The following is a 27,474-nucleotide window of genomic DNA, read 5'->3' as shown; positions in this document are numbered from 1 at the left end:
TTGGTACCCCTGCTCAGCAAGTAATGAAGAAAATGGAAGAGAAGGCAAAATCTGTACAAACAGTTAAGGATTTCTTACAGGTTCAGCCCCCAAGGTTTAGCAGGAACTGGCCTTCCAAAAATTGGTCCTTTCCAGACTCCTCAAAATCTGAGAGGCAGGAATAGACGTTCCAGAGGCAGAAATCAATCCAGAGGAGGTGCCTACAGAGGACGCCAGTGGCAAGGCACTAACCAGCGAGGCACAGACACAACCACTGCCACTGCAACAGGACAATCACAGTGACTTGGCTCTGACACTGCCTACCAGGGAACAAATAGCAGCACCTTTAGGCGGAAAGTTAGCCTTATTTTCAAAAAATTGGCACTATATCACAAAAGACAGGTGGATTTTGCAAACCATAGACCAAGGCTACAGGTTTCACTTCCACACCTTACCAGTAAAAAGAGGAATGCCAAACCTACCTCCAAATCAAAAAACAGAAGCTCTAAAGCAGATAGCTCAATTAACAAAGATGAGAGCTGTGGAAAGAGTACCACTAACAGAACAGGGCAAAGGATTCTACTCCATACTCTTCCTAGTACCAAGAAAAGAGAAAAGTTGGAGGCCTATTCTCGACCTGTCCGTCTTAAACACATTCATCATTGTCCCAAAATTCAAAATGCTGACCCTACAGCAACTTCTTCCCATGCTGGGCAAGGAGTGTTGGCTGGTAACTCTAGATCTCAAGGAGGCATACCTGCACGTCCCCATACGACCAAATTGCAGAAGATACCTCAGATTTCTTGCAGGATCAGAGCATTATCAATTCTCAGCATTGCCCTTTGGCTTATCTACTGCGCCCAGAGTATTCACAAAATGCCTGGCATCAGTAATCGCTCATTGCAGGCTACAGGGAATCCAAATTTATCCATACCTGGACGACTGCCTGATACAAGCGGACAACAAAAGCAAGCTGACAAAAGACTTACAAAGAGTCATTTGCTTACTACAAGCCCTGGGATACACAGTCAATTTAAAAAAAGTCAAGACTGATACCATCCCAAACAAGAACTTTCTTGGAAGAGGAATTGGACACAGTAAAACAGATGGCATTCCTAACTGCAGAAAAACAAGAACAACTCCCTCTTTACTTCTTGGCATTAACAAAGCAGAACAAACTAACAGCAAGAAAAGTACTGCAGGCCTTGGGCTTCATGGCATCATGCATAATCCTGGTCCCCATGCCAGACTGCATATGAGAAAGCTACAGTGGTACCTAAAGAATTTATGGTCTCAACACAGGCACAGCTTAGAAACCAAATCCCACTAATCACATGCCTGAAACAAGAGTTCCTATGGTGGGCTCAAGCATGCCAGTCAAACCCAGGCTTGCCCTTCCACAACTTTCAAGCAAGCCAAACCATCACAACGGACGCCTCAGACCTAGGCTGGGGGGCACACATGTTGGACAAATGCATACAAGGATTATGGACTCCAGACCAGCTGCACCTGCACATAAATCAAAAAGAAATGCTGGCAGTAAAACTAGCAATCCAGAATTTCAGACCATTCCTCAAAGAAGGCCATTTAATGATAAGGACAGACAACACCACAGTCATGTGGTACATCAACAAACAGGGAGGCACTCATTCATACCCCCTATGCAGAATGACTCTGGACCTTTGGAATATGGCTCTGAGCTACAACATCCAGTTACAGGCAATATTTGTACCGGGAAAAGAAAACACCCTAGCAGACATGTTAAGCAGAACTACCTCGGATGCTCACGAATGGATGCTACACCCGACATCTTCAAGGCCATCACAAAGAAATGGGGAATGCCACAAATAGACTTATTCGCATCCCCACTCAATCACCAGCTCAAGAAATTCTGCACAAGGACATACCACCCACTTGCATGGAAGGTGGACTCTCTATCCTTCAGTTGGAAAGGCCTGACAGCATATGCATTTCCACCTCTTCCTTTGATGCACAAGGTACTACTGAAAATCAAAGAGGAACGTCCAAGGATAATTCTGATAGCTCCGAATTGGCCAAGACAACACTGGTATCCATTGCTGAGGAGCATGTCTCGGGGGAGAATGTGGACACTACCCCTGATGCCTTTGATGTTAGCTCAGAACAACTACAGCATCATGCATCCAAACCTAAAAACTCTGCAACTGACTGCCTGGAACATCACATAACAACAACTATCCCAGTCTTATCAAAAAGGGTTAAAGACATTATCCTTGAAGCCCGCAGACCTTCAACAAGAAGGAACTATGCAGGAAAATGGAAAAGGTTTGTCATTTGGAGTACTGAAAGAGGAAAAGATGTGTCGAAGATAGATATTGCTAACATCCTGGAGTACTTGGCAGAGCTTCTCCATACAGGCCTGTCCTATTCCTCCATCAAGATACATGCATCAGCTATTTCTGCAGAATACAGCTTCGATCCCCCTGTCTTCTCACATCCTCTACTCAGGCAGTTCCTCAGAGGAATCAAGAATGTAAAACCTCCTAGGAAACCACCATTACCAGCATGGGACTTGAACTTTGTGCTAGAAAAATTGACACTCCCTCCATTTGAACCAGCAGCAACAGCAGATCTTCAACACCTATCATGGAAAACTGCTTTCCTACTGGCAATTACTTCAGCAAGGAGGGTTTCGGAGCTACAGGCCTTAATGGCAGTACAACCCTTCCTAATCTTCCATCAAAATAGTGTCCATGAGAACTAATCCTACATTTATGCCTAAGGTGGTATCCAGAGTGTCTCTAAACCAGGCAATCCACCTACCTACCTTCTTTCCCAATCCACAGAACAGGGGGGAAAGACTGCTGCATACCTTGGATGTACATAGACAGTTACGCTACTACCTGGACAGAACCAAAGGTAACAGAAAAACTGACCAGCTTTTAGTAGCCTATGCAACAGGAAGGGAAGGAAAAGCAATTTCCAAACAGACAATCTCCAAATGGATAGGAAATTGCATAAGATTCTGTTACTCCTACCATGGAAAACCAATTCCACAGAACATAAGACCTCACTCTACAAGGGCTACAGCCACTACCACAGCTTTCTTACGAGGAGTGGCAACCAAGGACATTATTGAGGCGGCTACTTGGACCTCCGTGCATACATTTGCCAAGCATTATAACTTACCTCTATACTCTAGATCCCGAGCAGGGTTTGCCACTGCTGTATTGCAAGGGATCCTCACTACACCATAATTCTTCTTCCTCCTCCCCTAGTCTGGCTATGGTATTCTACCCATTTGTTATGACTGCAGATGCATCCTTGAAGGACATAGTACAGTTTTGTACCTACCATAAATGTAGATGTCCGAACAGGATAGCATCTGCAGTCAGGATTACCCACCCTCCTTCCCCTCTGTGGTACTCCTAGGGTACTTACCCTCCTAATAGCTAGCTGGGGGGGGTCTCTTATGGTGTATTTGTTTGTATATATGTACATACATGCTTATTTTTTGTGTTTGCCTTCTACTTTTTTGGAAACATTGGCATTTATCCAAATTTAGCTTTCCAAGAGGGCAACTGGCATCTGGGGCAAGAAACACTGAGGAAAATGGCGTCGGCTGATGCCTTTATACCCGAAGACCAGCAGAGATGACGGGTGAAGTGCGACACCAGCCGAGGCCAGACCCAGACTTTGGAATCCGGCTGACCGAAGGGCTGCCTGACGACAGGACAACCCATTTGTTATGACTGCAGATGCTATCCTGTTCGGACATCTACATTTATGGTAGGTACAAAACTGTACTTTCTTCAACATCTGGCGTTTGTAAAAAGGCTTCTAGAATGCCTAGGGTACACCATAAATGAAAAGAAATCACAGCTGGTACCCTCTCTAATTACATTCCTAGGTGCAAGCTTGAATACAACTGCCCAGATGGCTTACCTCATGCCAGACAAACAAAGGCAACTGACGACATACTTCAAACAAATGGCAACAAAAACCCAGATGTTCTTCGTCTTCCATTGCTGCAGTCCTGACTATCGGGTATAGTCCGCGTCCCAGTCGGCCCGAATACCAGAGTATAAGGCTGACGTCGGTCAGGGCGCATTAGACTGACGTCAGTACGTCAGGGTACTAATGCGCATGACCGACGTCATATCCTCAGTCTTTTTTGCCGCATGGTCCGATGCAGAAGCAGTTTTGCGAGTGCAGGTTGGCGTACTGAAATATTTCCGAAACCGGAGTTTCAGACCGAAACAGAGTTGGCTAAGTACCCCGTTGGGGAACATTTTGGTTTTTCTTGCCTCAGTATTTTACCGGATGTCAGAAAAAGTGAATAACTGTATTTCTTGTGGGAAACAGATACCTCATAGGGATTATCATACCTTGTGTATACCTTGTTTAGGGCCTGAGCACGACGTTGTTGGTTGCCGCTCTTGTGCTAGGTTTAACAAACGCACTATTAAGAGGAGGTTAGACTGTGCCAGGTTAGTGTTTGGGAAGCGTTGCAATTATAACATGCCGTCGGATGCTCCGACGCCCGCTTCCTCCAAGAAGCGCAAGGATAAAACAGTGAAGTCTAGGGTTGAGGAACCGACAGTCCCGGACGTCGGTTCCTTGGAAGGCTCAGTGGAGCCGGAGGTTTTGCCAGGAGTTTCCATGGAGTCGCAGGCAGAAGCTATACTCTTACAGGATGTGCCTTCTCAGGAGGTAGGCCAGGCTGAGGGGGCTTCTCAAGTGACTGTTCTTCCCTCTCTTCCCAAGGTAGTTAGGGCCTCTCCTTCTGTTGCCAAAACTTCTATGAGGGGTAGGCCTCCTTCAGCTTCAGTGGGAGCTTCTCCTACCATTTCAGGTTCTGTGCCTAAGAAACATATGCTTAAGATGGCAGAAGATTTGATTACTATGATTAGGGGTTCTATGCCCCCGCCTGATAAGAGGCCTAGGGTGGAACCTGAGTTTGAGAGTTTTGAACAGTGTTCTGAGGCTTCAGAATCTTCTGTGGAAGATTTGCAGGAGTATCCTACCTATTCTGGTTCTGATGTGGATGATTCCACTCCTACAGTGTCTCCACCTGAGGATTTTTCATTTTCAGAGACCTTGCATTCCATGAGGGAGCACTTTAAATGGGAAGGCCAGGATTACTCTGACTCCAGGAAAAGGCTTAGGGAGTTCTTGTTTTTACCCCAGCATAGGCCTTTAGCTATTCCTCCTGTTTTGAATGTGGTGGAAGATGTTTTTGCAGAGGCTTCCCTGAACCCTGACTCTTTGCCTCCTGCTCCTGTTAAGCCTGATAGGTATTATAGGGTGCCCGAAGCTCATAAATATTTGTTTGAGTCCTAGGGCGGACCCAGAAACTATTTCCCAGGGGCCTAAGGGTGTAAAAGCTTCTGTGGTTAAAAATCCTGTCCCCACTGATAAAGAGGCAAGGGCTTTGGATAGGTGGGGAAAGAAAGTGTATACTTCTTCCACTCTAGCCATGAGAGCTTTGAATTGTCAGTTTCACATGTTAAAATATCAGAATTACCTTCTTTCACAATTGAAATCTAAGGTGGATGCTTTGGCGGAAGGTATTGAGTGTAAAGAGTTGCTGGATTTGGTTCATGTGTCCCAACAAGTGGGTAAGCATTCTTTGCAATGTGGTTTTGATGCTGTACAGGCCTCCTCGAGGGTGGCTGCTACCAGCTCTGTTCTTCGCAGGCATGCCTGGTTGAAGGATCAGAATTTAGCTGAGCATGTTAAGACAAGGATTTTGGATGCTCCTTTACAGTCTGATGTGTTGTTTGGTTCGCCTGTGGAAGCTGTTTTAAAGAAAATGGAGGACAAAGCTAAGTCTATGCAAACTGTTAAAGATTTTTTGCAGGTGCAGCCACCAAGTTTAGTAGAAATTGGCCTGCTAAGGGGTGGACATACCCTGCTTATGATTCTCAGTCTAGGGGTAGGTCTAGACGTGGTAGGGGCAGGGCTCAAAGTTCTTTTAGGCCCAGAACAGGGAGTTCACCTGCTCAGACTTCTGGTGAGGGTAGGGGTCAGTCCTTTCGTAAACAGACCCAATGACCTGTCTTTTCAGCTGCCAGCAGATTCTCGTCTGGCAGCTCCTTTGGGGGGAAGACTGTCTCTTTTCAAAGAAAATTGGGATTTAATTACTCAAGACAAATGGGTGTTGGATATCATTCACCACGGTTACAGATTTTATTTCCATACAATGCCTCCTTTCAAAGGCATGCCAGATGTTCCTCCTCTGCAAAGAAAAGAGGCTCACAAGCAAGTTTTACAGTTGCTTCACATAGGGGCCATTCAGCCAGTCCCTGTGTCAGAAAGGGGCCTAGGATTTTATTCTCGCCTGTTCCTTGTACCAAAGAAGGGGAACACGTGGAGACCAATTTTGGATTTATCTCTCCTCAACACGTTTTTGGACATTCCCAAGTTCAAGATGTTGCCGTTACAACAGCTTTTACCTCTGCTGGGCAAAGATCACTGGATGGTAACTTTAGATCTCAAGGAAGCTTACCTTCATGTGCCTATAAGGCTAAGTTGCAGAAAGTATCTGCGGTTTCGAGCTGGAAATTCTCATTATCAGTTCTCTGCATTGCCCTTTGGCTTATCTACTCGCCCAGAGTATTCACAAAGGTTCTGGCTCCAGTGATAGCTTACTTCAGGCTTCAAGGAATTCAAATCTATCCTTACTTGGACGACTGCCTGATTCTGGCTCAAGAAAAGGAAGACCTTCTACAGCATCTGGAATATGTTATAGCAGTGCTAAGATGCCTAGGGTATTCTGTGAACGAAATAAAGTCCAGTCTAGTACCCTCTCAAGACATGTGCTTTCTGGGTGTAAGACTGAATACAGCAGCCCAGATGGCCTTTTTAACCCCGGACAAACAAAAGAGTCTGTCACTTTACTTCCATCAACTATCTCATCAGTCCGTGCTGACTGCAAGGACAGTCCTTCAAGCATTAGGGTTCATGGCATCTTGTATTCTGGTGCTTCCCAATGCGAAACTGCATATGAGGAAGCTGCAATGGTATCTCAAGAATGTATGGACTCAGCACTGCCAGGATTTGGACACTGTCATTCAAATAATACCTTGCATTCAAAAGGAATTTTTGTGGTGGGCTCAGGAATGTCACCTAAACAAGGGACTCTCTGTGACCCGGCCAGAGGCAAGTCAGATTCTAACGACAGATGCCTCGGACATTGCTTGGGGAGCTCATCTAAATGGAAAGTGGATACAAGACAAGTGGCCTGCCAGACTACAGCATCTACATATCAACATGAAGGAGATGTTAGCAGTCCAGTTTGCATTGATGGCTTTCAAGGAGTTACTTCTTCCAGGGCAGGTGTTGATTCTAACAGACAACACAACTGTCATGTGGTACATCAACAAGCAAGGGGGAACACATTCTTATCCTCTATGCAGGCAAGCAATGATTTTATGGGAGACTGCGCTAAGCTTGCAACTAACTCTTCAGGCAAGGTTTCTGCCAGGAGCACAGAACTCCTTAGCAGATGTGTTAAGCAGACAAATCATGGATCCCCACGAGTGGAAACTGGATCTTCATGTATTTCAGAAATTGACAGTGTCATGGGGAACTCCAGACATAGATCTGTTCGCTTCTCCACTAAACCACCAGCTGCCAAAGTATTGCACAAAGGGGTTTCATCACACAGCTTGGAAAGTGGATGCTCTGTCTTTCAGTTGGAATAACCTTCATGTGTATGCCTTTCCACCTCTACCGCTTCTTCCAAAGGTACTTTTAAAGGTCAGACAAGACAGGCCAAGGATGATTTTGATAGCTCCAGATTGGCCTCGGCAACACTGGTACCCACTTCTACGGAGTCTGGTAAAGAAGCCTCCATGGCCTTTACCTCTGATTCCTCATCTGTTATCTCAGAAGGACGGTCATCTGCTCAATGTCAAGCTTCACTCTCTTCATCTGACAGCCTGGCATATTCTGTGTTGAAACACAGCAGGCCTCAACTTCCTCAACAAGTTTTAAATGTGATTATGGAAGCTAGGAGGCCTAGTACTAGGAGAGTGTACGCAGAAAAATGGAAGAGATTTTTATTTTGGAGTACAGCAAAGAATTTGGAGATTTCCGAGCCTAATTTGAGTGTGGCTCTTCAATATCTTACTGAATTATTGGACAAAGGTTTGTCCTTCTCTTCCATAAAGATTCATGCTGCAGCGATTTCAGCTCACTATGATTGTGACCCACCTTTGTTTTCGCATCCTTTGTTCAAGCAGTTTCTTAGAGGGGCAAAGAATATAAGACCCCCACGTAGAGCTCCTACTCCTGCTTGGGATCTCAATTTTGTGTTGGAAAAACTTACTCTACAACCTTTTGAGCCTGCAGCTACTGCTGAATTGAAATATTTGTCATGGAAGACTGCTTTTCTGTTGGCTATTACTTCTGCAAGAAGGGTGTCTGAGTTGCAGGCCCTTATGGCAGTAGAGCCCTTTTGATTTTCCATAAGGACAGGGTATCATTACGAACTAATCCTTCCTTTATGCCTAAGGTGGTTTCTAGTGTGGCTTTAAACCAAACTATTCATTTGCCTACGTTTTTTGCAGATCCTCAAAATAAAGGGGAAAAGATTTTGCACACTTTAGATGTACACAGGCAATTGCGTTATTATCTGAGCAGGACTAAGAATTTTAGGCAGTCTCAGCAGTTACTTGTTTCTTTTGCTTTGAGTTCACAGGGCAAGCCTGTGTCAAAACAAACTATTTCTAGGTGGATTGGTTTTTGCATTGCATTTTGTTATTCCCATCATGGCAAGGAGATTCCAGCTGGGATTAGGCCTCATTCCACTAGGGCTACTGCCACTTCAACAGCATTTCTAAGGGGGGTGGCAACTAAGGATATTCTGGAAGCAGCTACTTGGAGTTCAGTGCATACTTTCTCTAGGCATTATCACCTTCCTATCTACTCTAAGACTAGGGCTGGTTTTGCCACAGCTGTTTTACAAGGCATGTTGTCAGCTCCTACTACTTTATGATTTGCCAGCCTCCCTTACCTCTGCTTTGGGATTCTACCCAATAGTCAGGACTGCAGCAATGGAAGACGAAGAACATAGTACAGTTTTGTACCTACCATAAATGTAGATGTTCGAGGATTCCATTGCTGCAGTCCAATTTACCCTCCCTCCTTCCCTCTGTATTTAGGGGTGGTTGTGTAGGTGAGTTGACATGCTTACATTTTTGTATATATTGTTGTATATATATTGTACATGTTTTTGGTGCAGGTTGTTTTGGGACTTGTCTTTTGGGTCTTCTGACATCTGGGGCAAGAAAAGACTGAGGATATGACGTCGGTCATGCGCATTAGTACCCTGACGTACTGACGTCAGTCTAATGCGCCCTGACCGACGTCAGCCTTATACTCTGGTATTCGGGCCGACTGGGACGCGGACTATACCCGATAGTCAGGACTGCAGCAATGGAATCCTCGAACATCTACATTTATGGTAGGTACAAAACTGTACTTTATCTGCAAGACAAATTCTGCAGGCTTTGGGGTTCATGGCATCCTGCATTCTTCTAATTCCAAATGTGAGACTGCATATGAGGAAACCTCAATGGTACCTAAAACGTTTATGGAGTCAACATTGCCACAGCCTGGAAACAATGATTCATCTCATTCCCTGCCTACAACAGGAGTTTTTTTGGTGGGCAGAGACATGTCACCAGAACAAGGGACTGTCATTCACTCTACCCCCTGTCACCCAAACCCTCACTACAGATGCATCAGACTATGCTTGGGGGCCCACCTGGCAGGGAGATGCATTCAGGGCAAATGGAGCGCAAAACAAATGCATTTGCATATCAACCAGAAAGAGGTGCTACCTGTTCAGAATGCTCTGACAGCCTTCAAGGACTTACTTCATCCAGTACAACTACTGATGAAGACTGACAACACCACAGTTATGTGGTGCATAAACAAGCAGGGTGGGTACACATTCCTACCCCCTTTGCAGACTAGCCATGGCTTTGTGGAACACAGCCTTGACTTGCCCGATACATCTTCAAGCTCAATTCCTGCCAGGAAAGCAAAATACACTGGCAGACGACCTAAGCAGAAATCTTATGAACCCGCACAAATGGAAACTGGATCCACAAATCTTCAGCATGTTAACACAGAAATGGGGGAGCCCAGACATAGATCTATTTGCCTCTCCCCAAAATTATCAGTTGGACAAATTCTGCATAACAACTCATCTTGCTCTATCCTTCAGCTGGAAAAAAAAATTATCAGTTGGACAAATTCTGCATAACAACTCATCTTGCTCTATCCTTCAGCTGGAAAAACCTATCAGTCTATGTCTTTCCCCCTCTGCCTCTGCTCTCCAAGGTCTTACTAAAAGTCAGACAGGAAAAAACAAAAATGATCCTAATTGCTCCGGACTGGCCTCGCCAGCACTGGTACCCACTCCCAAGGAATATTTCTCACCTTCCTCCATGGTACTTGCCTCAAATACCTCATCTGTTGTCTCAGCAGAACTATCAAAGTCTGCACACACTGCTTCAGACTCTGAATCTTGCAGCATGGCTAATCAACTAATTATTCAAACAACACCTCTCAGTAAATCTGTGATGGATGTCATTTTGGAAGCCAGAAGGCCTAGTACTAGAAAATCTTAATGCTGATAAATTGAAGAGATTCTGTTCTTGGAACCAAGCACAAAGAATAGACACAGCAAAGCCCAATATTGCTCAGATTTTACAATATTTGACTAAGATGCTTGACAAGGGTCTATATTTTTCTTCAATAAAAATCCATGCCTCTGCCATCTTGGCTCATTACAACACAGATCCTCCCCTCTTTTCTCATCCACTGCTTAAACAGTATCTTAGAGGGGCCAAAAATTTGAAGCCTCCCAGAAGAGCACCAACTCCTGCATGGGACCTCAATTTTGTGCTGGAAAAACTCACCCTGCCTCCTTTTGAACCAGCAGCTACTGCAGATATAAAATTTCTATCTTGAAAAACAGCTTCAAGACTACCGATTTAATGGCTATGATTCTAATTTTCAAGGAGGCCGATTTTTTCCAGCTCCAAAAAGCCGTCTGCCTTCACACAACAGGAAGTGGTAGTTTCGAATCCACTCAAGGACACTGCTTCCTGTGGTATAGGTACAATATCCGTCCCCCTGACATCCGTCCCCGTGATTACCAACAACACTAGTAATCTTATTAACCAGAATGCTGGTCGTGTCAATAATAATATTGTCCACGCTCATGCTGGTTTTAATATTTTCAACTACACTGACATAACAATCAGTTTTCAAATGTTTCAGCTATTCTCCAAAGGTATTAAGTTTGTCCCCACTAGTACACTTAACATTACTGAGACTAGTAAGGATGTTAAATTATTTTGTAGGCGTTTAAATTTGGCTATGCAATTTAGGGACAACACATGTACCCCCAATGGAATTGTTGATGGGGCTTCCTCATTAGACAAAAAAAGTACTTATGTTCCAGTTTCCCACCCTAAGGTAGCCACTTTTGATAAGATTGTTTGTCATGATATATATAGAATTAATAGTATTAAGAACAAACTACTTTCTACCACTGCAATTGACAATTTATCTAAGAACGAACGTTGTTGCTTGGACTTTTTTCTTACCAATTCTGAGCTACGTGTTATGAAGCCTGATAAGGGGGGGGGGGTGTTTTATTTAATAATGTGGACTACGTTAATGCTATGACGAAGATTGTTATGTATTCTGGTAACTATGAAGTTGTCTCCCTTAACGAAATTCATGTAGGATATCGGAAAATTGATTTTGCTCTTGAGGAGTATTTGTTGGATGGTAGAATCACTAAGGACATCTACGATTTCATTAAGGTTGATTTTCCAGTTTTGGCAACTATTTTTGGTATTCCGAAAGTTCACAAGCGTGTCACCAACCCACCCTTCAGGCCGATTGTCTCTGGTAGTAAGTCCAAAACTTTTCCGATTGGGGTGGTTATTGACAGGTGGACAAAAACCCCTATATGAAAAGATTCCCCACCTTATCAAAGATTCTTGGTCTTTTTTAGGGAAACTTTCACCTGATTTGTGGAGAAAAGAATTGATTTTTTTGACCATAGATGTGGTCGATTTATTTTCATGTATCCCAAAGGGTATTGGTTTAGACTATTTTTCCAACGGTCTTCGAGCCATTTCTGACTTTACTTGGGATCGTATATGTGTTTTAGTCAGTATGATGTCTTTGGTTCTAGATCATAATTACATTTGTTTCGAAGGAGAATTTTATAGACAAGTTAAAGGGGTAGCGATGGGTGCCTCTTGTGCACCCATCTTTGCAAATCTAGTCATGCTTGAGTGGGAGAACCAACATCTATTTCCCTGTAAATACTTTTCTTATATCTCCTTTTACAGTAGATACCTTGATGATCTATTTATTTTATGGAATGGGCCTGAGAGTGAGATTCCTAATTTCTTGGATTATATTAACAAAACTACTGAATTTTTGCGTTTCACTTGTCAACACAATATTAATGGAATAGCTTACTTGGATACTTACATCAGTCATTCCTCTAATGGTTTTAATTCCAGGATCTATCGAAAGGAAACTTTTTCAAATAACTATTTGCATTTTTCTAGTGACCACCCTAGATACACCTTTAAAAACATCTTCAAAGGGCAATGCATTAGGGCTGCCCGGATGTCATCCAGAGAGGACATATTTTTAAAAGAACTTGATTTTATTAGATCCATGTTTTTGGATAGGGGATACCCAAAGAGCATGTTAAGTGACGTCACGTTATATGTTAAACAGGAATGGGGTAAGAAATATTCCCCCATTTTAGGGAAAGGAGATTCTTCTAGGAAAAATTTCTCTACACTATCTACTTACAAATCTAGGGTTTGTGTGTTGACTTTTTCTCCATATGTACAATATATTAAAAATATTATTTTTGAATGTTGGAGATTATTCAAAACTGATAATGATTGTGTTACTGTTTCCGGTAGTCAACCGGATTTTGTTTTCAGAACTGGTCCTAACATTAAGGACGTATTAGAGTTTAGAAGAAAACCTAGACATATTTTTGGTATGACTAAGAAATGTGGCCATTGTGGGCAATGTTCCTCTATATTAGAAATTAATGGAATCAGATTAGATGATTCCAATAGAGTTTTTGTTAAGAGTCAAGGTGGGAACTGTCAAACTTCTCGTGTAACATACATTGCTTTATGTTCCAAATGTTCAGTCTTTTATATCGGGAAGACCGAGCGGACTTTCCGAAAACGTATTTATGAACATTTATACAAAATAAGAACAGGGGACCTTAAAAATGCCTTAGCTAGACATATTTCTTCTAATGACAATTCCCATCTTTTTAAGTTTTTTATTATTGATAGGGTAGACATTAGTCCTAATGGTGGGAATTGGAAAATTAATTTGGCTAAAAAAGAAGCCATTTGGCAGATTAGAACAAATGCTACCTGTTTTCCAGGTATTAATGATTTTATTAGTATTAAACCTTTTCTTTATATTTAAATGTCTTGTTTTAAATATTATGTATTGACTTTTATTACTTGTATTTTTTATATGTAATATTTTTATTATATACAATTATGTATAAACATGCTAGGTTTCATCTAATATTTTTCATTTTTAGTAGTTTTTAAGGTTTTTTTAATTATATCTCTTTAAATGATTTTTGGCGCCAAATGTTTTAATTAGAGTATATAAGTGTTTAATTGTTTTTCATTCAGGGTTCTGAGGAAGTCTGTTTTCAGATGAAAGCGCTTAACCCTTATTCGTGTATCTGGTTGATGAAATAAATCTGGCATTGTTTCTGACAAGTGGTGATTGACAAGTGGATTTTTTTCATCGCTGACTTTAATTGTTGCTGTTGGTATCTTGCCTGGAGCTAGCTTTTTTTCTTTGTGGCTGTTCTTTCTTCCTTTACGGTTTTATTAGATTTTACCCGGAAAGGTTCCTTCTTTTATGCCTAAGGTGGTATCCAGTATGGCTCTTAACCAGACCATTCACCTGCCAACATTTTACCCAAGTCTGCAGAACAAGGGGGAGCGGATTCTGCATTCATTGGATGTACACAGACAGCTAAGATTATACTTAAATAGGACCAAATCTCTAAAGGTCTGAGCAACTACTGGTAGCATTTGCTGCAGGATCAGAGGAGAAGGCTATATCAAAGCAGAATATTTCTAAATGGATAAGCCACTGCATTTGTTTCTATTTGCACCATGGTAAACCTGTGCCCAAGGGGATCAGATCACATTCCACCAGGACTGCCTCTACTTCAGCAGCTTTTCTCAGAGGGGTCCCAGCCAAAGACATTCTAGAAGCTGCTACTTGGAGCTCTGTTCATACCTTCACAAAGCATGATCATTTACTTCTCTTCTCCAAATCCAGGGCAGGCTTTGCCGCTGCAGTCCTGCAGGGCCTTATAGCCGCTCCTAATGCTGTTTAGTTCCATCCTTCCATCCATAGCTTTGGGATTCTACCCAAATGTAATGACTGCAACAGTGAAACACTAAGAACATAGTACAGTTGTGTACACTTACCATAAATGTAGATGTTAGAGTGTATTCACTGTTGCAGTCCGGGTTATCCACCCGCCATCCCCCTTTCTATATCTTTTCTTTCCTTCACTGTTCTCAAAAGCCTTTGTGGTGTATTTGTTTTTAGTTGATGGTAAAGTTTTTTCTAAAAGTGCATTTATATATTTACTGTTTGTGTGTGTGTGTGTGTGTGTGTGTGTATATATATATACATATATATATATATATATATATATATACATATATATATATATATATATATATATATATTTGCTCCCCCATTTGGGAGGCACCTGACTTCTGGGGTAAGAAAACCTGAATAAAATGGCGTCTGCTGCATGTTTTATACCCCTGACAACCTGACGTCATGGAAGAGGAGACAGCAACCGACGCAGGACCCAAGACTTTATTCAGGCCGACTGAGGGCAACCTGCCAGCAGATTACCCAAATGTAATGACTGCAACAGTGAATACACCCAAACATCTACCTTTATGGTAAGTGTACACAACTGTACTTTTTCCTCTTTCTTTTCCCCTTGTATATTCTTTCTTTAGGGAGACATAAGCTTCTCACGGTGGCTTTTAGCCACCAGGACCATTTTACCATATTTCCTTGGGCTTCTGACTGGTTAGGGCAAGCAAAACTGATGTAATGGCATTGGGTGCCTTGCTTTATAGCACTGATGACCTGATGTCAGTCAGCAAATGTCAGCTGCCAACGCATAAAAACATTGACTGTGGTATTCGGACTGGCTGAGGGTTTCCACAGCATGGATAAACCCTGCATGTGATGACTGCAACAGTGAATACACTCTAACATCTGTATGTATGGTAAGTGTACACAACTGTACTTTCTGAATGATCACTGTTCAGTCCATTCTACCTCTCTTAGACAAGGGCTTTTGGATGTGCTCAGTTTATCTTCAGGATGCATACTATCTCATCAAAATAAATAGATGCTCCTGAAGACACTTGCACTTTTGGTTGGGAGCCTGTCACTATCCATTCAGAGTCCTGTACTTTGTACGCACTACAACCCCCAGAGTATTAACCAAGTGTATGTTAGTGGTAGCAGCTCACCTGAGACTGCAAGGATTCCGAGTGTTTCCATACTTGGATAACTGGCTCCTTACTGCCCCAACCAGGCATTTCCTAGAACAGTTCAGGGACTATTTTCTCCAAATTTACGAATCACTAGGCATTAGTCAAATTGCTAGCAGTACAGAGCCGCGGTGGTGGTGCTGCGGTAGCTTTGTCGCCTCACAGTAAGACGCTGTCCGGTTCGATTCTTAGCTAGAGCGTCTTCTGCGTGGAGACATGCGTGAATGGGCGTGCCTTCATTGAAGGTTGTGCGTCAGGACTGGTAACTCGGCACGTAAAAATCAACTACCAATCATTAGCGGACCGGAGTTCTGCTGTGGCAACTCCTAACCGGGAAAAGCCGAAAGACACAACAACAACAAGAGCCTGGAGTTTATTGGTGCTCATCTAAATGCAGTAATCAGATTGTTTCTGTACCTCCTCATCATATACACACAGTCAAGTCCCAGGTTCATCAAATTCTTTCTCGTAGTCTCCTGTGACTAATATGTTGAGTTTATGGTTAGGCCTTTGTTGAGACAGGTGTGTGGACTATGCATGGTATGTGGTGTGGAGGGTTGTTGAGTTTGTGTGTTTTTGCCTCTGGGGCCTCCCTTGTATGGGTATGTTTTTGTTGAGAACCTCCAGATATGTGAGTGTGTGTTGTGTAGTTGTGTGTGGTCGCTAAGGTGTAGTGATTGTGTTGATAACCTTCTCAGTGCCAGATACAGTGACTTGTGAGGGAGAGAGCATGAACTCTAGGTCTTACTGTAATTACACCTTTCACAAATTGTGTTCCTAGCTGGTTATAGTAGATGGTTGTCTATGTACATGAGGCAGTCTCAGGATGCCCATATCATCAACCAGGCAGTAGGAGAAACCATAGGAAATTATCCATCCATATTTGTCAGAATCTGAGGGAGTGAAGCCAGGGAGAGCTAAGGGATAGGTTTAAAGCCCAAGTGCTTAACTAAAACTAAGAAGCTTAGAAATAACACAATTTAAACAGGCTTAAAACAAGCAGTAATAAATGCAGCAGAAAAGATGCAATTGAGCACTTTAGAGAACAAGTAGCTGAAAAAGCAAGATTAAGTAGTAGAGTATGAGGAGGAGAAACAAATACTGTAAAAGCAGTTTAATTTTTTATTTTTTGTAGAGTGGGAACTGGGAAAGGCGGAACAGAAGGTAATTCAAGGTTAAGAAACTAAGGGTGTTAATCTTCCCAAATGTCAGTACTTTAGGGACATTGGCAACCTCCAAACACTCAATTCTACACAGTTTGGCTCTGTCAAGGGGAGGTCACGTCTGTTAAATCTGGTTGAATTCTTTGAGACCGTCACCAAAGCCATGAACAATGGGAAGACTGCACACCGCCTACCTTGACCTGGCAAAAGCCTTCGACACTATTTCCCACTCTGGCATAATAGATAAATTCTCTCAACTAGGCATCAATCCGTATGTTATCAGATGGGTAACAAACTGACTCACTGATAGAACCTACCTAATCAAAATGGGGAAGCCATCTCAAGCAGTAGACCCATAACAAGTGGCGTAGCCCAGGGATCAGTTTTGGGGCCTCTGTTATTTGGGATGTACTTCTCTGAGGTGCAGGCCAAAACCAGTGGGCTATGGCTGACCAGGTTTCAGGATGACTGCAAGCTGGGCACTGTCATCAATTCCCCAAGTGATGTGGGCGTCCTCCAAGACGGTTTGCCTAAACAAATGATTGGTGCCTCAAGCTGAAAGTCCAGCAAAATGCATAATTATCCCCTTTGGGGAGAGTGACGTCCCCACATTTCACATTAATAACGTCCTAAGCACACAATCAGTCATGGGAGATTTGGGCACCCAGGTTGATAGCAACCTGACTTTTGACCACCATGGTGCTTGCATTGTAAGGAAGGCTTTTTACATGGCCAACCATCTAATCCAGGTACAAGGAGGTCATAACATCCCTGTTTTCTTTCCTTATAAGGCTAGTTATTGAGTACAATTCCCTCTTCAGCATGTGCCTCACAAAACACATGCAGCAGCTGTAGAGACGATAGAGGTTCCTCACCAGAAGAATCCGGGCCCTCAAACAATCTACCCTACAGAGATAGGTTAAACGCCCTGTTGCTGTACTCAGTTTCATGCAGACTCCTCAGAGGTGACCTCTGTCTGGCATACAAAGCAATGTTGGACCCTGCCTTGATGGGACTGCTGCATAAACTGTAAGTTAAGCTCCACTCGACTAACTCGCATGCGCAATCTCAGCCTGGTCTGTGACATCAGTAGGACTTGGTGGGACAGATTTGTGTCCAAGAGACTCCCCCCATCTGTGGAATAGACTCCCTCTCCACATTGAGGAGAACCTCATTATCCCTTTTCAAGTGCAAACTGGATAACTGGATGGGAAACAGAATATACACCCTTGGGATTCCACCTGTGCTCCTGCTGGACAGGGGCTTTTGGTGCTGACTTGTCTAAATATGGGCTAAACTCTTGGCTAGGCTTATAAGGGCCTCAGGGCCAATAGCCTAGTAGCTTGCTATGATCCCTATGATCGTGCTGCTCCTGACAAACTTGTCCTTCAGGCTGTAGGTCTCATGGCAGCGTCTGTAGTATTAATCCTATTAGCATGTTACTATACGTGTGTTCTTCAATGGACTCTAGCTGTTCAGAGGTCTGTTCTTTGACCGCCTCTGTACTTCTCAGTCAAATTGACTCTGGTATGCAAAACCTGTATGCGTTGGTGAATCTAGTCTGACCAATATTTACGTAGGTCACCCCTTCGTGCTGTCTCCCCCAGTAGCACTAGTGACCATGGATGCCTCCTAACTGGAGTGGCGGGCATTTCTTGGGAAGGATGTCCAAGGTACGTGGTCGCCCCAGAGACCAATTCGCCTGTCAGTGTCCTGGAGATCAGAGCACTCCTAGCATTGTAGGCATATCAAGATGCTCTTCCTCTAGGGACCATAAGATCCAAAATGACCTGTCTATGGTCTGGTACATCAACAAACAGGGGGCGGGGGGCTCAATCTTACCCTGTCTGCCATGAATCTGCGTGGTTGGCAGTGGGCAATCTCCTCCATCCACTTTGTAGTAGCAACGCACATTCCGTGGTCATCCAGTGTAAGTGTACTAGTGGACAAACTCAGCACGTCCATTTTGATGGCTGATGGGTGGTCTCTCAGTCGGTGGTAGAGAAAATTATCCATTGTTGGGGCCTTCCTTACTGTGATCTTTTTGCTTCCCTCCACAACAACAAATGCCATAGGTATTTTTCCCTGATCCCCCCCTTGGGGGGAGTCAGTGAGAGATGCTTTAGTCAATGTTTGGCCTGCCAGTCTCCTTTACGCCTATCCTTCAGTACCTCTGATTCCAAAGTTCTTGCTGAAAGTCTGAGAAGCTTGGTTATCTTCATTGCTCCCTTTTGGCCTCACCAAGTCTGGTTCCCCTTTCTTTGGTCTCATCTTAGTTATCTTCCTTGGATAGTGGACCCCAGTCCAGACCTTCTGTCACATCCCTTGGGGGTAAAACATTCCAGCCCTCAAACTAACCTCATGATTTCTCCTAATAGGGAGACAGCCCAGGCTTTCTTCCCTGGTGGTTCACTGGGGTAAAACATTCCAGCCCTCAAACTAACCTCATGATTTCTCCTAATAGGGAGACAGCCCAGGCCTTCTTCCCTGGTGGTTCACTGTATACTTTTGTCCTCTCAGAAAGATTCCACTAAAAGGAAAAATGAAAAAGATTCTCAATTTGGACCCTGAAAAATGACATTGATCCTTTTACTGCTCCTGTTTCTTTTGTGCTGGAGTTTTTAGCTTTTGTTTTTAAAGAAGGTGCTAGTTTTTTTCCACAGTCAAGATACAGTTGGCAGGCATATCAAATTTTCACTCTGGAGAAGATGCTTCTTTCTTGGTTGCTCCCAAGTTGTGCAAGTTGTGCAAGGCTTTTCTAAAGGGCACCTTCCTGTTAAGACCCCCTAGTGAAAGATCCATCACCTCCTTGGGATTCAACAGTAGTACTTCAAGGCTTGACTCACTTGAACCCTTAGCAAAAACTAACTTAAAAAGTCCCGTCTTGGAAAACAGCATTATTAGTTGCTGTTGCATCTGGTAAAAGGATTTTAGAGCTCCGGGCTGTTTCATCAGAAGCTCCTTACATTGTTTTTCATAAAGATGGTGTTACCTTACAAACCAATCCTTTTTTGCCAAAGGTGGCTTCTGAATCCAATATAAATCAAACCATTCATTTACCAGTCTTCTTTCCAAAATTTTCAAACAAAGGAAAATGTGCTGCATGTTTTAGATATGCTTAGATAACTACGTTTCAACTTGCACAGAGAAAAAGGTTTAAGAGAAAAATGGACAAGCTGGTTTGTCTTTCACCTAGTCAGCTGGGTTCTCCAATTTCTAAAGTTGCATTGGCCAAATGGATAACTAACTGCATTTACTGGGATATATTCCCAGCAAAGCCTCTCCCTACTAAAATCACCCAAGGCCCAATCAGCTAGATCCATGACCACCTCAACTCTCTTCTGGTCTAGAACTTCCATTGATGATATTTGTGCAGCTGCCATCTGATGTAATGCTAATGCCTTTATTACTCATTACATGTCGGATATCATTTCCAGAAGCAGAGCTGCTTTTGGTTCAGCAGTTCTCCAGAATATCATTCCATGTGGGCCACTCAAGATTTACGTAGCTGGGGGCTCTGTGCTATAGGTTGAGGAAGAAAAGGGGAAGGACAGCATCAGATATAAAAGTTATGTACTCAGCATAACTGTCCGTCTGTGTTGCCCATTTTTATTCTTACTCATCTTCCCTTCCTTCTTCCTGTCATCTTCTGGAGTGACCTGATGGACCTTTGGAACCTGTATTTCAGGTTTGAAGCCTGTTTTCTTTTTTTTTTTTTCTTTTCCACTATTACATACTAGACAGTTAAGGCAGCAAAGTTGATCTGGGGTATTGGGATGGACTAGGGCATTATGGGTACAGGGAGGAGCTTGAAATTTGGATCTGAAGTCTGTAGAATGTGGCCGAGTGGGATCCGACATTGGATCCGTAACCCATACATTGAGGAAGAATGAAAATGGCAACACATATGCATAGTTATGGTTTGTACATGACTTTTATTTATCTGACATTGAAAGCATATCTGTAGTTACTCTTTGCTCACCACATACCAGCAGAACATCCAAGTTGCTGAAAATATGTTACTTAAATTAGCGCTCTCTGCAGATCTGAACTATTAACCACTGCATCTTGTATGAAAAGGCGCATTTGATATCTCCTGTTTAACAGAGTCATCTGTCTATTAAGTACATCAATATTCAAAGTTACAACACAATGCTATTGTTCTCCCCTTAAGAGTACTTCAGATCAGAATTACTTCCTTAGAAGCAGCCAGTAAAGCACTATCACACTGATCAGGCCTAGATTTAAACTTGCTACTTGTGAAAAAGCCATTTTCCAGGCTAGGATCTGCCATATGGAATCAACTATCTGCAGACATAACCTTTAAACTTGGAAACATTTAAAGCTTTGTGGACAGTATTTCCAAAAGGAAATTGTCAGTCAAAATTGCTCAGTCCTATTTTAGGTTTGAACATTCATCTCTGCTGTCCTTTTCTCCCAAACCTTAAACTACCAATTTTCTTTCTCCTTTCAGCTTAAGCACACCCCGTCACTGCTTCCAAAATTCATCCTTACTGTACCTCCAATGCACTACTACACTTTTTCTAAATTTCTCCACTTCAGTTTCCCTCTTGTAAACTCCTTCATATGCCATATCTGCTTCTAATCAATTTAGATGTCACCACTGCTAACTGTACACTCCTCTGCTGCATTTTGCACCTTGTTTAATCCATAATGTTTGAATATCATTGCTTTGTATTGTTGATACTGCATCATTTAGAATGCTATGCAACTCTTTTTAGTTCTATATAGGATATCAATTTTTTTTTCTGCTGTTTACTTATGTAATGCACGACCTGCCTGTTTTCTAAATCTGTGTAATAATTTAGCTAGTTGTACAGCTATTGCATTTTTTCCTGTGGAGACTTTCTCCCTGGGCCTCCAGTGAAAATGGATTCCCTGACCCAGTCAGACTTTCCCACTGAAATGCTAATAAGAAAGCAGGTACACTTGTTTCAGGCAGTCTGGCTAACATGGGCAGATTAGTAAGCAAAGTACATGTCTTAATATGGGCAGTATATTACAGCAGGTAAGTTACACTTACAACTTATAAAATGGTACATCTCATTCATTCACTAGCATTTATTCAACATTTTTTGTATGTGAATATACTGTTATTTGTTATAAACTTTATATTGTTTTATTAACTCATTACCAAGTTGAAAGGTAATATACTAGGCATACTAGTAGTATGTAGAACTACAGTTTTCTTCATTTTCTGCTGTATTTTTGTGGTACTCTGTCTACTTTGCTTTTGTATCCGGGTCGTGCTTGAAAAAATATCAGTAGACTAGCTCAGTTACCACAATTATCAAATTGTAAAATAATAAAAATAATACAATTGATGTCAAAAGGTGTCTCATACTGGTCGAAAGAAGTTATTGTCCTATTGTACTTTGCTTTGATTGGGCCATTTATTGAGTATCGTTTGCCTTCAATATGTACCTGTCCAGACACATCACACAGCTTAAAAGATGACCATGGTTCCTGAATAAGCAGATTAGTGGTTTAAAGGCCCTTGTCCTCCAAGGCGGCTTGGAAGCCTTGATGCTTGCTGTCTTATAGACTTCTACATGGAGATCTGTGTCTTGCATTCTGAGCCACTGAGTACCCAACCCTTCTTGATCTCTTGAATCTCTGAAAGACAAACCGCTCCATAAACACTAGAACGAAGGATGTAAATCTCCACCAAACTATAAACAAGATATGCTGAAGGGGCACACATTACTCAACATTTGCCCTTTCTCTGGAACAGATTGCCATTGCATGTAAAACTGAGTGGCACATGCTAATTCCTTCTTGACCTGCTTTGCTGTTCTGAGATGTAATGGCAGGGCTAAAATGGTCTTACACCGTACTTGCTTTGTATTTGTTAACTCACCCATTTATCTGTACTCTGGCATACAGCACATTGGGATTTTATGCCATATATTTTATTGTATTTGTACAAGATGACAGCCTTAATGCAACTTGGTCTTTTGCTTTTCTATCAAATATGCTGTATTTTGACTTGTGTTGATGCCCCATGCAGTGTCTGATTGCACTTTCTTCAAAAATGTACTTCAGGGTTGACTTAATTTATACGAAACTAAGTCCATTGCACACTCTTAATGCTGTCTGTCTTACTTTTAAGTTGCAGAATCCAGTAGCTTAAAATAAAATACTCCATATAGGAGTGCCATATTAAGTTACCACCACTTTTCCTCTATAAAAGACAGGGTGAAGTCTAGTTATTAAAGTGGACATCTTCATTTGTGTTTAAATCCTCTGCAAAAACTTCCATTGCTGTGTCCCAAGCTTTTACTGTGAGCGACAGTGCATCTGCAAGGGTATACTTTGTTTCCACCTCATTAAGCAGGGTCCTTATCATGATGTCCTTTTATCAGCTGTCATAGGAGTTGACTTTCATCAAACACCGGTGAGATTGTATAGTTGAGAATAGTTGAGAATCATCCTCTGTTTGAAAATGTTGAACTTTTCAGGATGTGTGATGCATGCTATCTTGAACAGCTGAGGTGCAGAAAACATCACTGAGATCACCCCATACTGGTCCTAGTCGAAATAACAGCAAAAGAGGAAAAAAAAAAACAATCATTTTCAGAAAGCCAGAAAAAAAAACGGTGTTGCATAATAATCACAAATGAGAGAAAGGTGCTGCAGTGGAAGTCTGTCAGGTAAGAGATAACTGCAGTAGCAGTCCCAAACAAAGAAATTAGATGCATACTTGTAATTATAACAGAAGATGTTTGAGTAGCCGATGACTGTTGCAGTGTATGCTCCTACCACATACTTTGGATGTGCCTGGTTGTTTCATAGCTAAATAGTTGAACAACATAGGCCCACTGAACTTTTCTGGGTTTCTAGTTTTTCCCATTGTATGACTCAAGAATCTTTTTATTTTTATTTTTTGAGTAGTGTTTTATGTCATTGTTGTCCTAATCTGCACCATTGCTTATTTGTGAATTGTAGGACACTTGTCTACATAGATTTTAAAGGGCATGGACTCAAGTAAGCTCTTGGTGCTTGTACTGAGGACGTATTTGTTAATGCTTTTTTGCCTAGATGAACTAAGAAGTGGTGCAAGTATCTCCTCATTTTATATTATATGTTGGTTTAGTGTTAACTATAGAGGAGTTGCATTTTTTATGCAACCTAGGAAGGATGTGGCAGTCAGTCCAAAATATTGGATGTCTTGCCTTTGGCAAATCCCTGGAGTAGGGAATGCAACTGCAGTGATGATCACCTACTTTAATTTCTCCCAGGCCTTGTGAAGAAGTTCATTCAATAGCTTTTTGCTAAGCTGGAACACACAATAGTGAATGCTTCCCCCTCCTCTTCTCAAAAGTGATCCTGATTGAAAGAGGAGGAGCAAATCTTATTTTGGTCACTCTCGACTAGCCAGGATACTTCTTGTTTGTCTTGGTTACTTTAGACAAGAAGGGAAGAGCTACACTTTCCAGTATCACAAGCTTTGACAGAACAGTGAGGCCCAGTAGCAGACCCAGTCCTCAATCTGCAAACTGATAGCTTGCAAGGTATGACTGATTCCTTGCCAGGATTGTCCCTTCACAGAGGTGCTGCTTATACTGAAGCAAATCAGTGAATTGGTAAGTCTTTTATCTTAAAATGAAATATTTACTTTTTATGGTGTGCCTTGTTGTGGCACCTAGCCTAAGACAGCAACATTGTTGCTTGCCCATGAAACCTCTCGTCACATTCTGAAAGGAGTACTCCATTTGGGATACCATAGGATGCCACTTTCATTTCCCCTGGGATCTCTGTTTTGTCATTTGACAAAGTAACCCCTGTATTATTTGAACTAGACGTTTCAATTGTATTCAGTTCCTGACTTGGAAAACACTCTTGCTAGTAATTACAACATCTGTACATAGAATTTCTGAGCTGCAAGCCTTGATGGCTACAGTACTTTATGTGGATGTATGCAAAGACAGAGTGTCATTAAAGACTAATCATTGTTGTGCCTAAAGTGGCCTTGAAGGCAGCCTTGAACCAGACCACCCAGCTACCAGTCATTTCTTCTAAGCCGTAAAAGAGAGGGGAAGCTCATGTTGGATCTGCATAGACAACTTGTATACTGTCTACATGAGAGAGAGAGAGAGAGAAAAGTTTATAATTCTTTATGCTGGTAAAGTGTTGTAACCCAATTTCCAAACAAATTCTGTAAATGATTGCCAAATGATATTGATTATTGTCATCAAGGAAAAATCTTAGATGGAAAAGTAAAAGCTGCAGCCACAAGAGTGTAACCTTCTTTAGGAATGTTTCAATCTAGAGTTTCAGTGAAAATGTCACTTGAACATCCATTCACTGCTTCCTCAGGCTTTACATGTCAAGTTCTTATGCTGGAAGAGTAGCAGGATTTACCACTGCAGTTTTGCAAAACATACGGACTTCCCCACACTGGACTTGTGATCAGGGTTTGTACTGCTGTAGTGCTTTTCCCATTTAGGAGTAATTGTACTGCAGCAATGATTCCTGTGATTGAACATAATACTCTTATGTGATAAATTCAGCAGAACAGTGGATGCTTAAATACTGAGAGTCACTGGGGACACCTGATCACAGGGATTCTTCTAACCTTTTATTTCCTTGAAGCCCAGAGGATGAACCTCCCAACATCTGTGCAACTTTTGTCGATCGTCAGGGGCAGTGAGATATTCATTTTGCAGACCTATTCCAGAAGCTTCCTGCAATTTGAAAACTGACAGAGGCACACTTGTTAAGAATTTTCTTTTTATGTCCTTCACACAAAAGAACTAAAGGTGGTACAGGCTGCCCCCCCCCCCCCTATTTATTTATTTATTTTTACCAGCCATCATATTGGCATCCTCAGCATTGGGAGGAGATTGTTCATGCTGTGGTTATGTGAAGTTTTGTAAGTCTGTCATGATGGGTGGAAGCCCTTTTGTGGCTAATTTCCATTTTTGAATTATACTACATCAGTTAACTCTGTATTTGAATGTCTACTGGTAAGTAATGTTAATTGCAGAACTTTTACTTCACTTACAGAACTACTTCCTGGAAGTTTGACCTTCATAAAATAGAAATGGATGTGGATAGACAAGCGCTATATTTCTAGAAAGAACTTTACTGTTATAATGTTCATTTTGGCTGTTGCTCACTATTTTTTTAAATTTTTATTTTTTATTTAGGTTGTTAAAAAGAAGACAGAAGAGAAAAAAAAGAGCAATTTAGAAATATTTAAAGAGGAACTAAGACAGTAAGTGTTATATTTTATATCTTGTTTATTTTAATGTGGGTAACTGTAAGTGTTGATCCTTTTTACTTTTTATTATTAGGATGCAAGAAGAACGCAATGAGAGACATAAACTTAAAAGAATACAAAATGACAATCGAGCCAAACCCAGTAGGTTTGAACCGGCACCTGCAGAACCAGAACAGCAGGTTGGCAGGCGTACATGTGAGTTGAAAAGTTAACACCACTTATTTGCATCTTGAAATTGTAGTATTGTACCAGTGATTGTAGGGAACATTACTGTTAGAATACTGTTACATCCCTTTTTTCATTTTCTTTTATGTGCCTGAGACTTGTTAACTCTAGGATATTCTTCGTTTCACTGTTGCAGTCATTACATTTGGGGTAATCTGCTGGCAGGTTGCCCTCAGTCGGCCTGATTAACAAAGTCTTGGGTCCTGTGTCGGCTGCTGTCCTTTCTTCCATGACGTCAGGTCATCAGGGGTATAAAACATGCAGCCGACGCCATTACATCAGTCTTTCTTGCCACGTGGTGCCCGAAGCAGAAGCAGTTCGCAAGTGCCGGTCGACCGACTCCTGAAATTTTCGTTTTCGAGTTTCAGAACCAAAGTCTTCAAATAAAAGATAAGTACCCCATTGGGGAAACTTTTTCTTGCTCCTTACCGATGTCAATAAAAGTTAATTGCATTACTTGTGGGAAGCAAATACCTCATAAGGATTTTCATTTGTACTGTATTCCTTGCCTAGGCCCTGACCACAATGTACCTTGCTGTCGGTTTTGTGCTAAATTTAATCAACGCACTATTAAACGTCGGTATATTTTTGCTTCTAAATATTTTGGCTCACGATTTAATTATCCAGGAATGTCGGTTAGCAGTCCGACTACCGGAATACCTAAAAAACGCAAAGAAAAAGACCAAGACCATCGAGGTCCAAAACTGACTACGCTTCTCCTAAGCCAGTCACCAGTTCGCCCGTACTCAGTGAGGTGCTTTCGCAGCCCCTGATACCCACTACTTTTGATTAGCAGGCCTCTACTGAGACCCATTCGGAGTCCGGTATGACGCAAGATGCTTCAATTATGGAACCCGCGGATGTCTCTACCTTAGATGGGTCTGGAGCTGTTTGTGCAGGCACCGGCTTCTGAGGGGGATATCCTTCAAGAATGCAACTGCAGTCCTGACATATGGGTTGTCCTGCCTCAGGCAGCCCTTCGGTCGGCCAGATTCCAAAGTCTGGGTCCGGTGTCGGCCGATGTCGCCTCCTCCCCGACGTCAGAGCGGCTGGAGTATAAAGGCATCAGCCGACACCATCTTCTGCAGTCTTTCTTGCTGCGCGGTGCCCGAAGCAGAAGCAGTTCGCAAGTGCCGGTCGGTCAGCTCCTGTGTTTTCAGTTACTGAAGTCATCTAAACGCTAAGTACCCCGTTGGGGAACATTTTTTCTTGCCTCAGCCGATGTCAGAACAAATTG

The 27,474-nt window shown here is 42.2% G+C and overlaps 1 protein-coding gene across 1 annotated transcript in view; it reads left to right on the top strand.

Annotated features, from left to right (window-relative positions):
* Positions 1 to 27,474, top strand: part of LOC122789862 (U2 snRNP-associated SURP motif-containing protein-like) — a 1,539,784-nt gene that overhangs the window by 435,061 nt on the left and 1,077,249 nt on the right. Inside the window, exons 6-7 of the mRNA XM_044057296.1 lie at positions 25,939 to 26,006; positions 26,086 to 26,207. Coding sequence (XP_043913231.1) covers positions 25,939 to 26,006; positions 26,086 to 26,207 — 190 coding nt within the window. The remainder of the gene's footprint in view (positions 1 to 25,938; positions 26,007 to 26,085; positions 26,208 to 27,474) is intronic.

Source organism: Protopterus annectens, chromosome 15.part0 (assembly GCF_019279795.1).
Source record: "Protopterus annectens isolate FY-2018-M chromosome 15.part0, PAN1.0, whole genome shotgun sequence".
NCBI classification, from domain to species: Eukaryota; Metazoa; Chordata; order Ceratodontiformes; family Protopteridae; genus Protopterus; species Protopterus annectens.
Note: the sequence above shows the minus strand (reverse complement) of the source record. Positions and strands in the feature narration are given on the sequence as shown.